The sequence below is a fragment of the Octopus sinensis genome, unplaced genomic scaffold (assembly GCF_006345805.1).
Source record: "Octopus sinensis unplaced genomic scaffold, ASM634580v1 Contig16238, whole genome shotgun sequence".
Classification (NCBI taxonomy): domain Eukaryota; kingdom Metazoa; phylum Mollusca; class Cephalopoda; order Octopoda; family Octopodidae; genus Octopus; species Octopus sinensis.
The window spans coordinates 17,654-33,992 of record NW_021834230.1 but is presented as its reverse complement, the minus strand read 5'-3'; the positions used below and the strand labels follow the sequence as shown (position 1 = coordinate 33,992).

Genomic DNA, 16,339 nt, shown 5'->3' with positions numbered 1-16,339 from the left:
TATATATATATATATATATACCCACACACACACAACACACACACACACATACAAAGAGATAGAGAGACACTATGATACATCTTCTAGAAGTCAGACATTTAATTATTAAGCCAAAGGATAGCTACAGAATCAGAAACGGATGTCCCTGACTGTCCTCCTCATCTCCAGACAAGAAATTCCATCATTTTCCTCACAGCCAAATCAGTTTTGAGGAAATCTGGATCTTTGAGATTATCTCCCCTTAACTGTCAATTAGTAATTCTGACCCATTCATTAGAGGCACAGATCAATTTAATAAATCAAGAATTTATATTGTATGGTATTTGCTATACCTGTATTTGTCCTATTGTGGACAAATACAGGTATATTTTTCTATAGTGAAGGTGCATGGCTCAATGGTTAGCGCATTGAGCCCACAATCATGAGGTTCTAAGTAGGCCTCAAAACCGGTTTTATATTATGATCAATAAAACCGAAACCGATTTGCTAAAACCGATTTTAAGGCATGCTGGGTTTTTTGGGGTTTTTTTTTCGCAAAACATTTCTCCAATTTTTCTTTTCAAGAAATATCGTTGAAACTGAACTAACTGAACTGTTGTCGGTCGCCTTTAGTTGAGAGTGCTGTCTGTTTCATTGAAACATATTGCAACATATCCTCACCTTCTTTCCCCTTGAACCTTAGATCAGCACCTTGTCACCTCCTTCGCTAACCCCTGGCTGACTCTTTGAATTTGCAGGTAACTGAGTTTATTCATAGCAAGTCAAGGGGATGCTGTTAGTCTTCAGGCGGGTGATCTTTCCCGTTGAGCATATGTAATAACCAGTTCCAGATTCATTTCAAGGAAGTAACACGAAATTTTTTGATAAAAAAAGTGAAGAGATCGCCATAACAGACGACAGTGACCGCCATAACAGACGATAGTGACCGCCATAACAGACGATGGTGATCCCCATAACAGACGACAGTGATGATGAAGCTGACATAAGCCAACAAGACATACTTTGTCAAACAGATTTGGCTCACGAAAATGCTTGTTTTCCCCAGCTAAAACCTGAAATTAACAAAGTTTTAAATAAGGTAAGTAAAATTTCAAAACTTTTCCGTAAATCTCCGAGAAAAAATGAATTTTGCAAGATTTTGTAGGAGCGAACTTGTGAGAAGAGAGAATATAAACTTCTACTGGATTGCAGAACTCGGGGAATGGCTCATTCCATATGATTGAGAGATTTTTGGAACTGAAAAGCTGCTTTCCAAATGCTCTACTTGCAGAACTTTCCACAGATGCCCATCGCTGACGAAGAATGGAAATCTCTCAATTTACAATATGAAATTCTGCATTCAGTAGAAATTCTTTTGAAGGCTATTTGCGCGCTGCATAGATATAATAAGAGAAGAAATGTCGAAAGCTTGACTTCTGAGGTATTTACATAACCAAGGAAATTTAAAGTGAGTCAATTTCTGGACCTTTTCTATTTTTTAACGAACAACATTTAAGGAAGTATGCTGAACAAACATATAGGAGATTATTTCTGAACCTGATGCTGAGAACCAACAGAATTATAGAAGAAAATGAAATAGGAGGGAACCTAAAACCAAGTGTTACTGTTGTCCCGTCTACTTATGAAGGTAATGGACTCATTCGTGAATACACAAGCGCAAGGAAGAAAATGAATGAAGAACCCAAGGTGTGGTAACAGATGGATTGAAATCTCTAAGAATTCGGGTACTATTAAGAAGAGTGGTCCCGGTGCGCGCACTCGCGTACTCGCTAGCTAGTTGTGACTCGTCGATCCTATATATATATATATATATATATATATATATATATATATATATAAAAACAATAATTAAGGTTTTAGCAACGAGTTGCTTAACCTCATACCGAAAAATTAGAAATAGCAGCCAAAAGACCGTTATTCTTTTCGCTACAAAATATGACCCCACAGACAACCCTCTCTGTAACTCACAGGCAAAAAGGAAGGAACCCTTAATTATTGTTATAATTATATACAAAACTTCTTGTATAAGTTTTTACGAATATGGTCCTTTTCTATACCGAAATTACTTAGTGAATAATAATAATAATATATATATAATATATATATATATATATATATATTTATTATATAGAAGGAGCTTCTACAGGACTAGCACTGTTTCATCAAGAGAAATCCTCAGAATTTTACTCTGCTATGTATTGAGTACCTTACTATGTGGTTAAACCCCGGATCAACCCGACCTACATATATATATATATATATATATATATATATATCTATATAGATATATATACATATACATATATATATACTATATATGTATATATATATATATACATATATATATATACATATATACTATATATATACATATATATATACATATATATATACATATTATATATATATATTATATATATATATATATATATATATATATACATATATATATCTATATATATATATATATATATACATATATACATATATATATATACATATATATACATACATAGGCGTAGGAGTGGCTGTGTGGTAAGTAGCTTGCTAACCAACCACATGGTCCCGGGTTCAGTCCCACTGCGTGGCATCTTGGGAAAGTGTCTTCTGCTATAGCCCCGGGCCGACCAATGCCTTGTGAGTGGATTTGGGAGACGGAAACTGAAAGAAGCCTGTCGTATATATGTATGTGTGTGTCTGCTGTGTTTGTCCTCCTAGCATTGCTTGACAACCGATGCTGGTGTGTTTACGTCCCCATCACTTAGCGGTTCGGCAAAAAGAGACCGATAGAATAAGTACTGGGCTTACAAAGAGTAAGTCCCGGGGTCGATTTGCTCGACTAAAGGCGGTGCTCCAGCATGGCCGCAGTCAAATGACTGAAACAAGTAAAAGAGTAAAGATATATATATATATATATATATATATATATATATATTTTAAAATATAATTATGAGTATAATTATAATTAAGGTTCAGTCAAAAAATTTGCTTCGCCACATACCTAACATTTTTTGGTGAACCCTAATTATAATTAAACTCATAATTATATAAATAAAAAAAATAATAATAATGTTTAAGTTTACTGAAAATGGTCCTTTTAACATGTCGAATACTACTTGGTGGAATTATTAATTACTAATTAATTAATTAAAACAATTCCATCATTTCCCTCATTGCCAAATCAGTTTTGAGGAAATCGGGATTCTTGAGATTATCTCCCCTTAACTGTCATTTAGTAATTCTGACCCATTCATTAGAGGCACGGCAGAAACGTTAGCACGCCGGGCGAAATGCTTAGCGGTATTTCCTCTGCCGTTATGTTCTGAGTTCAAATTCCGCCGAGGTCGATAAATTAAGTACTAGTTACGCACTGGGGTCGATATAATCGACTTAATCCCTTTGTCTGCCCTTGTTTGTCCCCTCTGTGTTTAGCCCCTTGGGTAGTAAAGAAATAGGTATTTCGTCTGCCTTTACATTCTGAGTTCAAATTCCGCCGAGGTTGACTTTGCCTTCATCCTTTCGGGGTCGATTAAATTAAGCACCAGTTACGCACTGGGGTCGATGTAATCGACTTAATCCGTATGTCTGTACTTGTTTGTCCCCTCTGTGTTTAGCCCCTTGTGGATAGTAAAGAAATAGGTATTTGCTATACCTATATTTGTCATATTGTGGACAAATACAGGTATATTTTTCTACAGTGAAGGTGCATGGCTCAATGGTAAGTGCACTGAGCCCACAATCATGAGGTTGTGAGTTCGATTCCCAGACCTAGCTGTGTGTTGTGTTCTTGAGCAAGACAATTTATTTCCCTTTTACTCCAGTTCTACTCAGTTTCAGAAATGAGTTGCAATGTCACAGGTGTGTCAGCCTTTGACATTTCCTTGGATAACAATGGAGAGTGGAGGCTGGTATGCATGGGCGACTGCTGGTCTTCCATAAACAACCCGCATGGTTCTTGGTCTCAAGCATTTGTCTTATGAAGAAAGGCTGAAGACGCTCGACCTTTATTCTCTAGAAAAACGACGACGCCGTGGAGATCTCATTCTTGCTCACAACATCATAAGCGGAAAGTGTAACCTCTCGAAAGAGCTGTTCTTCACTCCTGCTCCAGAGCGTCGGCTGCGGGATCATTCCGAAAAGCTCTATCTATGACGATTTCATCTCAATCGAAGGAGAGGGGCTTTCTCCGTCCGGGTTGCGGATCCGTGGAATAAGCTGCCGGACGAGATGGTGAAGATGCCGACGACCGCTCGGTTCAAGGTCTCCCTTGACCTCAAGTGGCCTGAGCTCTTTACATGAATACAACCCTGTACATAACTCCATGTCCCCCTACATGGCCTTGCTTTTTGCTTTTTGAGCCAAATAATTAACTAACTGACCTTACTCGGACTTGTGCCTCAGAGGGTTACTAATCTGATGGTCATTCATGACTGAAGGAGGTTTTAACCCTTTGCCCTTAATGTGTGTGTGAAGGTGCATGGCTCAGTGGTTAGAGCGTTGGGCTCACAATCATGAGATTGTGAGTTCGATTCCCAGACCAGGATATATGTTGTGTTCTTGAGCAAGACACTTTATTTCACATTGCTCCTATTCAGTTAACCATAGAAATGAGTTGTGACATCACGGGTGCCAAGCTGTATCGACCCCTTTGCCTTTCCCTTGGATAACATCAGTGGTGTGGAGACAGGAACCTGGTATGCATGGGTGACTGCTGGTCTTCCATAAAACCTTGCCCGGACTTGTGCCTTGGGGAGGGACTTTGTAGGTATAATCCAATGGTCATTAATAATAATAATAATAATGAAATTATTGTATACAGTGCTCAGGTGCACCACAACTTGTCAAAAGTGCATATAAAGCATATGCAGTAATGTACAAATGTCTGGGAAGTGAACAATGTATGAGTCAGATACATGTCTGCATGTGTATGGAGGGAAGAAAATCAGGTGTAGTGTTGGTGAATCTCAGGAAGCATGGAAGTTTTGAAGGATGCAGTGCTCCGACAACTAACAACTGATGCCGGCAGTTTGTTCCATGTTTCAGCAACTCTCAGCTGTGCTGTTTTCTGACTTTGTAAACATGTCCATGGGTCTTAGACAGGTGGAGTTTGAAAAGGTGCTCAGAGTTATTGTTTGTAAGATGGTTAATAATTTTATGGGTGTCTACCAAGTCAGCTGCCAGACGTCGGAGTTTCAATGTATCCATGCCCAAGGAAGTAAGGCATTCAGAATATGACCAAAAAGAGTCTTTTACTTTATTCGTCCTATTTGTAATTATAGAAACAAAGTACTGATGCCAAGTTAGTTGAGAGTTCTTGAAAAAATAGGTAAAAATTCCAAAGATCTTTTCACCTTTTCTTGTTCTTAATTGCTTTTAACTTCTTTCCACTTACCTGGATTTATTGTATAATACGCACCCTTCTCTAACTTGAGTCAAGGAGGTCTATATAACGTCCTTGGTTTGTAAAACTGTATACAGTAACGTCCTTTATTATTATTGTATATTTCACATAATGCAAACGTGTAGCTTTTTTGTGCATTTTGTTTGCAGAAAATAAAGAAATAACAGTAATAACGTTTAATAAATGTTGCTTACTGCAAGTTATGGAGGATTCTTTTATGACTTCATTGCTTTCAGGCTTAGCTTAAGGTATTTTCACGCCCGACATCACAAAATGCGTCTGAATAAACATTGCCAGACAGCAAATAGAGACTCGGACATTGCTTAGAAAATAATTTTCATTTTTAACCTCGTATATAGTACACACTAGGGATTTTGACCTTTAAATTTGGGGGAAAAATGCGGATTATACTCGAGGATTTACGGTATTTATTCACGTTGTTTTGCATTAAAAATAATAATAATAAAACATTGTGTACAGTGCTCAGGTGCACCACAACTCATCTAAAGTGTGTGTATAGTACATAGGGTAATGTACAAGCGTCAGGAAAAGAACAGTGCATGAGTCATGACATACACATATGTGTATGAGTATGGAAGGGGGACAATCAGGTGTAGTTTCGGCGGATTTCGGAAAGCATGAGGGCCTTAAAGGATGTGTGGATTATCTTGTTGTATTGAGATTTCAAATATGTGATCGTTTAGATTTAGAATGACATTGTAGGGTAGGTGTGAAAGGTTAGATCTAGTCAGTTTGAACATAAAAATGTCAGACTATTTTGGCCAGTTTAAATGTGAAAAGGTTAAATATGTTATACACATAGGTCAATGGTTTAGTGGTTATCGTATTCAGCTCACAATTGTAAGGTCATGAGTTCAAATCCTGGTGCCAAGTTGTCTCCTTGAGCAAGACACTTTATTTCACATTGCTCCAGTCCACTCAGCTGGCAAAAATAAACTGTACCTGTAATTCACTAGGGCCCACTGTGTTACATTCTGTGTCATGCTGAATCTCCCTGAAAACTACGTTAAAGGTACACATGTCTGTGGAGTACTCAGCCACTTGCTTGTTAATTTCATGAGCAGGCTGTTCCATGGACCGGGAGCGACTGGAACCCTCGTCCTTATTTCTGACAGTGCACCAGGATGCACAGGTGCAGGCATGGGTGTGTGGTTACACATTCACTTACCAACCACATAGTTCCAGGTTCACTCCCATTGCATGGCACCTTGGGTAAGTGTCTCCTACTATAGCCCTGAGCCAACGAAAACCTTGTGAGTAGATTTGGTAGACAGAAACTGAAAGAAGCCCGTTCTGTGTGTGTGTGTAGTGGGTCTTTGTGTTTGTCCTTTCTTCACCATGTGACAACTAGTGTTGGTTTATTTACATCCTTGTAACTTAGCTCAACAAAAGAGGATGAATAAAAGATAGAATAAATACTCAACTCAATAAGTATTGAGGGGTGGGGTTGATTTATTTAACTAAACCTTTCAAAGTGTTGCTCCAGCATGGCCACAGTGCAATGAATGAAGCAAAAAGAAAAAAATAAATAAAAACCACAGACGTACGGGTTACAAACACAACATTTACTGCAAACAAAAACAAAGGAAATATTTTTTCCAAAAATTAAGTATAAAATGTAAAATGCACCCCTTTATGGGATTTGTTAATTAAAAAAATAAGTCTTAGAATAATCATTGAGTCACCCAAATAAGTTGTGACTGTAAAAAATTGGGAACCACTGCCTTAAAATATTAGTTTTCCTGAGTAGTTAGAGATTTGATGATAAGTGAGAGACATTAATTGTTGATAACACCTTACAGCATATTTGTTAATATATACACATCAGATTTGAAAAAAAAATATTTAGTTTTAATGGGGTTTTTTTTTTTGTTTTAGCTAGGTTTGGGAGTGCCAATGGCAGTGCACGTGGCCCTTGAGGGCCTCCTGAATCAGTAGGGTTCATTATCATCATCATCATCATCATCGTTTATTTAATGTTCTTGTTTCATGCTAGCATGGGTTGGATAGCTTGGAAGGGTCTGATGGTTCCGAGGACTGGTATCATGGGGGAGTCACCGAGAAGCTTTAGTGCCCGTGGCTTTTGTAGGTGCCTCGAGACTCTGGTAATCATCATCATCATCATCATCAACAACAACAACAACATCACTGAATGTCCTTGTGTGGTGCAAGCATGCGTTTGTAGGTTCGACACAACCTGACAGGTCTAAGGACAGCATCAAGGGGTCGTCATGGTTTTTCCTCAAAAGCACGATGCCCCACCTGGTCTGAGAATTGAAACCATGACCTTGTGATTGCGACTGCAACACCCTAACCGCAAAGACAAGTGCCTTCGCACACCAACCACAAACAGACAAAGCAAAAAAAAAAAAAAAGTTTGCCAACCACATGGTTCCGGGTTCAGTCCCACTGCGTGGCACCTTGGGCAAGTGTCTTCTACTATAGCCTCTGGCTGCCCAAAGCCTTGTGAGTGGATTTGGTAGACGGAAACTGAAAGAAGCCCGTCGTATATATATATATATGCGTGTGTGTGTTTGTGTGTCTGTGTTTGTCCCCCTAGCATTGCTTGACAACCGATGCTGGTGTGTTTATGTCCCCGTTACTTAGCGGTTCAGCAAAAGAGACCGATAGAATAAGTACTTTGCTTACAAAAGAATAAGTCCCGGGGTCGAGTTGCTCGATTAAAGGCGGTGCTCCAGCATGGCCACAGTCAAAATGACTGAAACAAGTAAAAGAGTAAAAAGAGTAAAAGAGTAGTGGAACCACAAACAAGACCGAGAATTTCTGATTGTCATTCTGTTGCCAAAGACAGTTTATTGAAAATAGCTGATTGACCGTTCCGTTACCAAAATTCTGTTGAAATATTCTTGGTTTCAAATATTTGGAAAATAATGAAGAATTTAGTAAAGCAACTTTGTTGTTAGTAAATTATTTGGAACATAAATAAACACAAAACTTTGTAAGGAAATTTTCATAGGCGCAGGAGTAGCTTGCTTACGAACCACATGGTTCCGGGTTCAGTCCCACTGCGTGGCACCTTGGGCAAGTGTCTTCTACTATGGCCTCGGGCCGACCAAAGCCTTGTGAGTGGATTTGGTTGACGGAAACTAAAAGAAGCCCATCGTATATATATATATATATATTATATATATATATATATATATATATATATATATATATATGTATGTGTGTGTCTGTATTTGTCCCCTCAGCATCGCTTGGCAACCGATGCTGGTGTGTTTACATCCCCGTAACTTAGCGCGGTTTCAGCAAAAGAGACCGATAGAATAAGTACTGGGCTTACAAAGAATAAGTCCTGGGGTTGAGTTGCTCGATTAAAGGCGGTGCTCCAGCATGGCCACAGTCAAATGACTGAAAAAACGAAAAGAGTAAAAAGAGTATTTAGATCACTTTGACCCTTTTGTTACCATATTGCTGTAGATAAACACTTCGTTAGTTCCAATTAATTTTGAAAATAATTAAATTAGTAAAATAGTTCTATCGTTATTAAGCTGGTGTTTGTGTTTAGAAAATAACATAAAATTATGATGAAAAGTTTTAATTTAGAACACTTTTGATTCAATTAATTTCGAAGATAATGAAGAATTTAGTAAAATTTAATTAGCCTCAAGTTTAACTCCAGTTCTATGCTATCCACATGGATGGAAGCACTCCGTCGGTTACGACGATGAGGGTTCCGGTTGATCCGAATCAATGGAACAGCCTGCTCGTGAAATTAATGTGTAAGTGGCTGAGCACTCCACAGACACGTGCACTCTTAACGTAGTTCTCGGGGATATTCAGCGTGACACAGAGAGTGACAAGGCCGGCCCTTTGAAATACAGGTACAACAGAAAGTTGTGGTGAAAGAGTACAGCAGGGATCACCACCATCCCCTGTTGGAGCCTCGTAGAGCTTTTAGGTGTTTTCGCTCAATAAACACTCACAACGCCCGGTCTGGGAATCGAAACCGCGATCCTATGACCGCGAGTCCGCTGCCCTAACCACTGGGCCATTGCGCCTCCTGCTATCCACATATGCACACACACATATAAGAATGTGGCTAAGACAATTGGAGATCAAATCAACTGAAATGCAGTGCAGAGATGCAAATATAGGGGTCAAATTCTAGCACATGACCAGCAATTTTGGGTAGGGGGTGGGGGTAAATCAATTACATCAACCCCAGTGTATAACTGGTACTTATTTTATTGACTCCTGAAAGGATGAAAGGCAAAGCGAACCCTGATGGGAATTTGAACTCAGAACATACAGACAGACAAAATGTCGCTGGCCATTATTCCTGGCACGCTAACGAGTGCACCAGCTCATTAACCTCAATGCAGAAGCAGATATTGAAGTATTTTTTTTTATATTTAAATATTTATATAATTAATTTTTTATATGTAAGTATCATCTTTTACCAACCACATGGTTCCAGGTTCATTCCCACTGCGTGACACCTTGGGCAAGTGTCTTCTACTATAGCCTCGGGCCGACCAAAGCCTTGTGAGTGGATTTGGTAGATGGAAACTGAAAGAAGCCTGTCGTATATATGTATATATACTTGTGAAGACCTGTTGAGGTAAGTGAAAATCAAAATCGAAATCGATTGACATCAATGGAAATTGTAGCTGTCATACCAGTGCCAGTGGCACGTAAGAGAATCATCCGAACGTGGCTGTAGCCAGTGCTGCCCCGACTGGCCTCCGTGCCAGTGGCACGTAAAAAGCACCATCCGATTGTGGCCATTGCCAGCCTCGTCTGGCCCCCGTGCCAGTGGCACGTAAAAAGCACCCACTACACTTATGGAGTGGTTGGCGTTAGGAAGGGCATCCAGCTGTAGAAACACTGCCAGATCAGACTGGGCCTGGCGCAGCCTACTGGCTCCCCAGACCCCAGTTGAACCGTCCAACCCATGCTAGCATGGAAAGCGGACGCTAAACGATGATGATGATGATGATGATATATATATATATATATATGTGTGTGTTTGTGTGTCTGTCTTTGTCCCCCACCCACCTAACATCGCTTGACAACCGATGCTGGTGTGTTTACATTCCCGTAACTTAGCAGTTCGGCAAAAGAGACCGATAGAATAAGTACTAGGCTTACAAAGAATAAGTCCCGGGGTCGATTTTCTCGACTAAAGGTAAAAAACCGGAAGAAGTGCCGCTAAGCATTTTGTCGTGGGTGTGCTTAACCGTTGTGCCGGTTCAAGGTAGAATCGACCTCAACGCTATCCGAATTCAGAATGCGGAAAAAAGCGGAAGAAACACCACTAAGCATTTTGTCCAATATGCTAATGAGTCTGCCAGTTCAACACCTGAAACTATATTTAAATATTAAAGCAACTTTATTGATGAGAAGAGTAAAAAGAATAGTCAAACCCTGCCTTGCCCCCCCACCTCCAAGTCAGGACTGAAAAATAAATTTTTTTCATCAACACTGAAGGAATTTGAAATGAGAACTTATTGGCAGACTGCGATAATAATAATAATAATAATAATAATAATAATAATAATAATAATAATAATAATAATCCTTTCTACTTTGAGCACAAGGCCTGCAATTTGGGGGAGGGGACCAGTCACTCACATTGACCCCAGTTTTTAACAGGTACTTATTTTATTGACCCTTAAAAGATAAAATGCAAAGTTGACTTCAAGGGCATTTCAACTAAGAATAATAATAATAATAATAATAATAATAATAATGGTTTCAAATTTTGTCACAAGGGCAGCAGTTTTGAGGGGAGGGGGATGAGTCGATTACATCGACCCCAGTGTATCACTGGTACTTATTTTATCAACCCCGAAAGGATAAAAGGATGTTTATCACATGCTTATGCCTAATAATAAAAATAATAATAATAATAATAATTTCTAATATAGGCATGAGGCCTGGATTTTGTGGAGAGGGGGACAGTCAACCACATCGACCCCAGTACTCAACTGGTACTCAATTTACCAATTCCGAAAGGACAAAAGGCAAAGTCAACCTTGGCACAATTTGAACTCAGAACATGAAGACAGACGAAATACTTGTTTCTTTACTACCCACAAGGGGCTAAACACAGAGGGGACAAACAAGGACAGACAAATGGATTAAGTCGATTATATCAACCCCAGTGCAAAACTGGTACTTATTTAATCGACCCCGAAAGGATGAAAGGCAAAGTCGACCTCAGCGGAATTTGAACTCAGAACATAGCGGCAGATGAAATATCTATTTCTCTACTACTCACAAGGGGCTAAACATAAAGGGGACAAACAAGGACAGACAAACGGATTAAGTCGATTACATCGACCCCAGTATGTAACTGGTATTTAATTTATCGACCCCGAAAGAATGATAGGCAAAGTTGACCTAGGTGGAATTTGAACTCAGAACGTAACGGCAGACGAAATACTGCTAAGCATTTCCACCTGGCATGCAAATTATGCTGTTAGCTTACCGCATTAAACAACAACAACAACAATAGTAATAATAATAATAATAAAGATAAAAATAATAATAACAACAACATTGATAACCAAATATCTTGGCATTGCATATTGAGGAAGAAAACCAATCAGGATGTCAGAATTTGGCACACGCACACACAGACACACACACACACCTGAGACATACACGGGTATCATAGTCTACTTGATGTTATTTCGCAATCTGAGTCCTGTGTTTGTGTATCTTGGTCTGAATCACAATTCGAGTGGTCAAGGTCTGTAATGGTGGCGGCGGCGGCGGCGGCGGCGGCGGCGGTGGTGGTGGTGGTGGTGTTGGTGCTATCGTGGTAGGGCTTTGAATGTACAGATGAAGTATGGGAACTGCTTGATGTAGATGTTCGGGCAGTAGTTGTATTGTTGTTGTTGTTGTTGTTGTTGTTGTTGTTGTTGTTGTGATTGTTGTCAGTGGACGAGTCCGGAATGTTTCCCGTTGAAAATAAGGACCTTGAAACAGATTTAGTATTAGAAGTAGCAGTAGCAGCAGCAGGAGCAGCCGCTATAGAATTGGTGGATGCGATGTTGTTGCTAGTTAGAACAGTGTTAGTAGTAGTAGTAGTTGTAGTAGCAGTGATGATGTTGGTGGTGGTGGTGTTGGTGTTGGTGGTGGTGGTGGTGGTGGTGGAAGAAGATTTCAGAATCGGTCTCGGTACAATGCCGTTCTGTCCATTATGGAAAACGGTGTCGGTACGTTTACAGCTGTTCGACAGATTGAGATCTCTGCCATTGAGTTGCAACATCGGCACCGGAACGTCACCGTCCACTTCTTCGACAATGTCCAAATTCGAAGAAAGTGGACGGCCGTTCTTGCCGCCCCGCGTTCTCCTTGGCGTCGAAGTCGGGGGAACTCCAATAGTCGAAATGGGTTTGGCAGAGTCCATTCTCTCGCTACTAAATAGAGATTTAGGGGTGGAGGGTTGCCTCTTGGCAGGGGATTTCGGCGTGAGATGGCCATTGGCCTGCATTTTTGGTGTGGCAGGGGAATTTGAATTTTCTTCAATGCCATTCTTGCATATTTTCTGTGCAACGGCGGGCTGTCCACTCCGACTTTCATGACACACCGTGAAGTATAGTATTGCCACTATGGCACTGATAATTATGCCCAACACCCCGACCGAGGTGAGAATGATGCCAACGATCTTTTGACCATCATGGTTCTGTAGCTCCGGAAGTAGTAAATCCGTGCGAATCATGACGTATTTCAGGATCACGCACACCCCGATACCGGTCAGTATCACGCTCCCTAGCGGCAACAGGATGGCAACGACACAGCAACAACATTGATTCTGACATGACCGGAATGGTCTCATCTGCAACGAGACAAAAGAAAAAGAATTGGTAAATAGATTGAGAAATAGATATGTATGTATAATAATAATAATAATAATATAATAATAATAATAATAATAATAATAATAATAATAATAATATGAGGGAATATTATTCCAAACTTACAGGGAAAAATTCAATATAGAAATACTAAATCAAATTTCACAAAGTATAATATATATATCTCTTTATTCTTTTACTTGTTTCAGTCATCTGACTGCGGCCATGCTGGAGCAACGCCTTTAATCGAGCAACTCGATCCCGGGACTTATTCTTTGTAAGCCCAGTACTTATTCTATCAGTCTCTTTTGCTGAACCGCTAAGAGACGGGGACATAAACACACCAGCATCGGTTGTCAAGCAATGCTAGGGGGACAAACACAGACACACAAACACACACGCACACATATATATATATATATATACATATATACGACAGGCTTCTTTCAGTTTCCGTCTACCAAATCCACTCACAAGGCTTTGGTCGGCCCAAGGCTATAGTGTCACGCAGTGGGACTGAACCCGGAACCATGTGGTTGGTAAACAAGCTACTTTCCACACAGCCACTCCTGTGCCTATACATATATATATCAATTAGAAATTACGGCCATATCACGTTGAAAGCACTGGTTCTCGTCCGATCACCGAAGTTAAGCAACATTGGGCCTAGTTAGTACTTAGATGGGTGACCGCCTGGGAAACCTAGGTGCTGTAAGCAAAGGCAGCAAGTTGACAGAAACGTAAGCACGCCAGGCGAAATGCCTTGTGGTATTTCGTTTGCCGTTACATTCTGAGTTCAAATTCCATCGAGGTCGACTTTGCCTTTCATCCTTTCGGGGTCGATAAATTAAGTACCAGTTATGCACCGGGGTCAATGTAATCGACTTAATACCTTTGTCTGTCTTTGTTTGTCCCCTCTATGTTTAGCTCCTTGTGGGCAGTAAAGAAATATATATATAAATTAGAAAAAAAAACCCACCTTTTATCAATTCAAGTCAGATGAATGAGACAAATAAAACTATAAAAATATACACATATATATATAAATCCAGAAAATGGAATTGGAATGAAACAGAATGATCCTTGTTTCTTTCCTGTCTGTCTTTGTATCATCTATCTGTCCGTATTTTTTTTTGTTGTCTGTTACATTTATTATATATATATATATATATATATATACATATATACGACAGGCTTCTTACAGTTTCCGTCTACCAAATCCACTCACAAGGCTTTGGTCGGCCCAAGGCTATACTATAGTAGAAGACAGTTGCCCAAGGTGCCACGCAGTGGGACTGAACCCGGAACCATGTGGTTCGTTAGCAAGCGGTGGCGATGATGATGGTGTGGTAGCAATGGTGGTGGTCGTGGTAGTGGAAGAGGAGGAGGAGGAGGAGGAGGAGAAGAAGGAAGGAAGGAAGAGAAGGAGGAGGACGGAAGAAAAAGAAAGAAAAAGAGGAGGAAATAGTAGAAGGTAAAGAGAAAGAACAAGAAGGTGAAGGTGAAGAATGAGAAGAAATGGAACAACAGTAGCAGTAGTAGCAGGAGTAGCAGTAGCAGCAGCAGGAATGACAACAACAACGACAACAAAACTAGAAAAACAGGAAATGTATAAAAGCAGAAAAGAGAAAGACTTTCTTTCAAGATTCGATTTGTGAAAAAAACGAATCTGTTTGAATAGTTTTGCTGCTTTTTTCTCATTGGAACAATTGGTCAATTGTAATGGAACCAGACTCCATAGACACAGAATGGTGTCAACCATGGCTAGTTGAATCACTGCATGACAATAGATAAGTTTCACAAAAAAATTGAATAGCAAAAAAAAAAGCCTGATGTCACTCTTGACCTTGTCCAGTGTTTAGCCGTCAGATGACTCTAGTCAGAAACTATTTCGATAAATCGTACCCTGATTGAGAAGTACTCTTATCCAGCAATATCCTGACCCAATAGTACCCTGACTGAATAGCACCCCAAGTTAGTTGTACTCTTATCAAACAGTACCCTGACTGAAAAGTACCCCAAGTTAGTAGTACTCTTATCAAGTAGTACCCTGATTGAAAAGTACCCCAAGTTAGTAGTACTCTTATCAAACAGTACCCTGACTGAAAAGTACCCCAAGTTAGTAGTACTCTTATCAAACAGTACCCAGACTGAAAAGTACCCCAAGTTAGTAGTACTCTTATCAAACAGTACCCTGACTGAAAAGTACCCCAAGTTAGTAGTACTCTTATCAAACAGTACCCTGACTGAAAAGTACCCCAAGTTAGTAGTACTCTTATCAAGTAGTACCCTGATTGAAAAGTACCCCAAGTTAGTAGTACTCTTATCAAACAGTACCCTGAATGAAAAGTACCCCAAGTTAGTAGTACTCTTATCAAATAGTACCCTGACTGAAAAGTACCCCAAGTTAGTAGTACTCTTATCAAACAGTACCCTGACTGAAAAGTACCCCAAGTTAGTAGTACTCTTATCAAACAGTACCCTGACTGAAAAGTACCCCAAGTTAGTAGTACTCTTATCAAGTAGTACCCTGATGAAAAGTACCCCAAGTTAGTAGTACTCTTATCAACAGTACCCTGATTGAAAAGTACCCCAAGTTAGTAGTACTCTTATCAATAGTACCCTGACTGAAAAGTACCCCAAGTTAGTAGTACTCTTATCAAATAGTACCCTGACTGAAAAGTACCCCAAGTTAGTAGTACTCTTATCAAACAGTACCCTGACTGAAAAGTACCCCAAGTTAGTAGTACTCTTATCAAACAGTACCCTGACTGAAAAGTACCCCAAGTTAGTAGTACTCTTATCAAACAGTACCCTGACTGAAAAGTACCCCAAGTTAGTAGTACTCTTATCAAACAGTACCCTGACTGAAAAGTACCCCAAGTTAGTAGTACTCTTATCGAAAAGTACCCCAAGTTAGTAGTAATCTTATCAAACAGTACCCTGATCCAATAGTACCCTGACTGAGTAGTACCCCGACGGTAAAGTACCCTGATCTAGTGGAACCCTGATTAAGGGGTACCTGAAGTATACCAACAGCTCAAAAAAGATAAAGGACATCTATGGGAAACACCATTAATAATGA

At 39.7% G+C, this 16,339-nt stretch overlaps 1 protein-coding gene and 1 non-coding gene across 8 annotated transcripts; one reads left to right on the top strand and one right to left on the bottom strand.

Moving 5' to 3' along the window:
• Positions 1-19: 19 nt before the first annotated feature.
• Positions 20-13,241, bottom strand: LOC115230730 (homeobox protein 10-like). 7 transcript variants are annotated; one of them, XM_036499783.1, is made up of 4 exons: positions 12,188-13,241; positions 12,037-12,157; positions 4,282-4,287; positions 20-53 (listed from the first exon to the last, which is right to left on the bottom strand). In XM_036499783.1, the coding sequence occupies exons 1-2, from the start codon at positions 13,233-13,235 to the stop codon at positions 12,063-12,065; spliced, it is 1,143 nt and encodes a 380-aa protein (XP_036355676.1). In that variant the 5' UTR covers positions 13,236-13,241; the 3' UTR covers positions 20-53; positions 4,282-4,287; positions 12,037-12,062. The 7 variants fall into 7 exon arrangements, with proteins under 7 accessions (XP_036355676.1, XP_036355673.1, XP_036355672.1 ...); XM_036499780.1 differs by lacking the exon at positions 4,282-4,287 and having other exon boundaries at positions 20-49; positions 12,016-12,157; XM_036499779.1 differs by lacking the exon at positions 4,282-4,287 and having other exon boundaries at positions 21-53; positions 12,016-12,157.
• A 612-nt stretch (positions 13,242-13,853) lies between these two features.
• LOC115230733 lies at positions 13,854-13,972 on the top strand. Its single transcript, XR_003883457.1, has one exon. It is a non-coding gene; the product is annotated as a 5S ribosomal RNA (ribosomal RNA).
• The last annotated feature ends 2,367 nt before the right edge of the window (positions 13,973-16,339 follow it).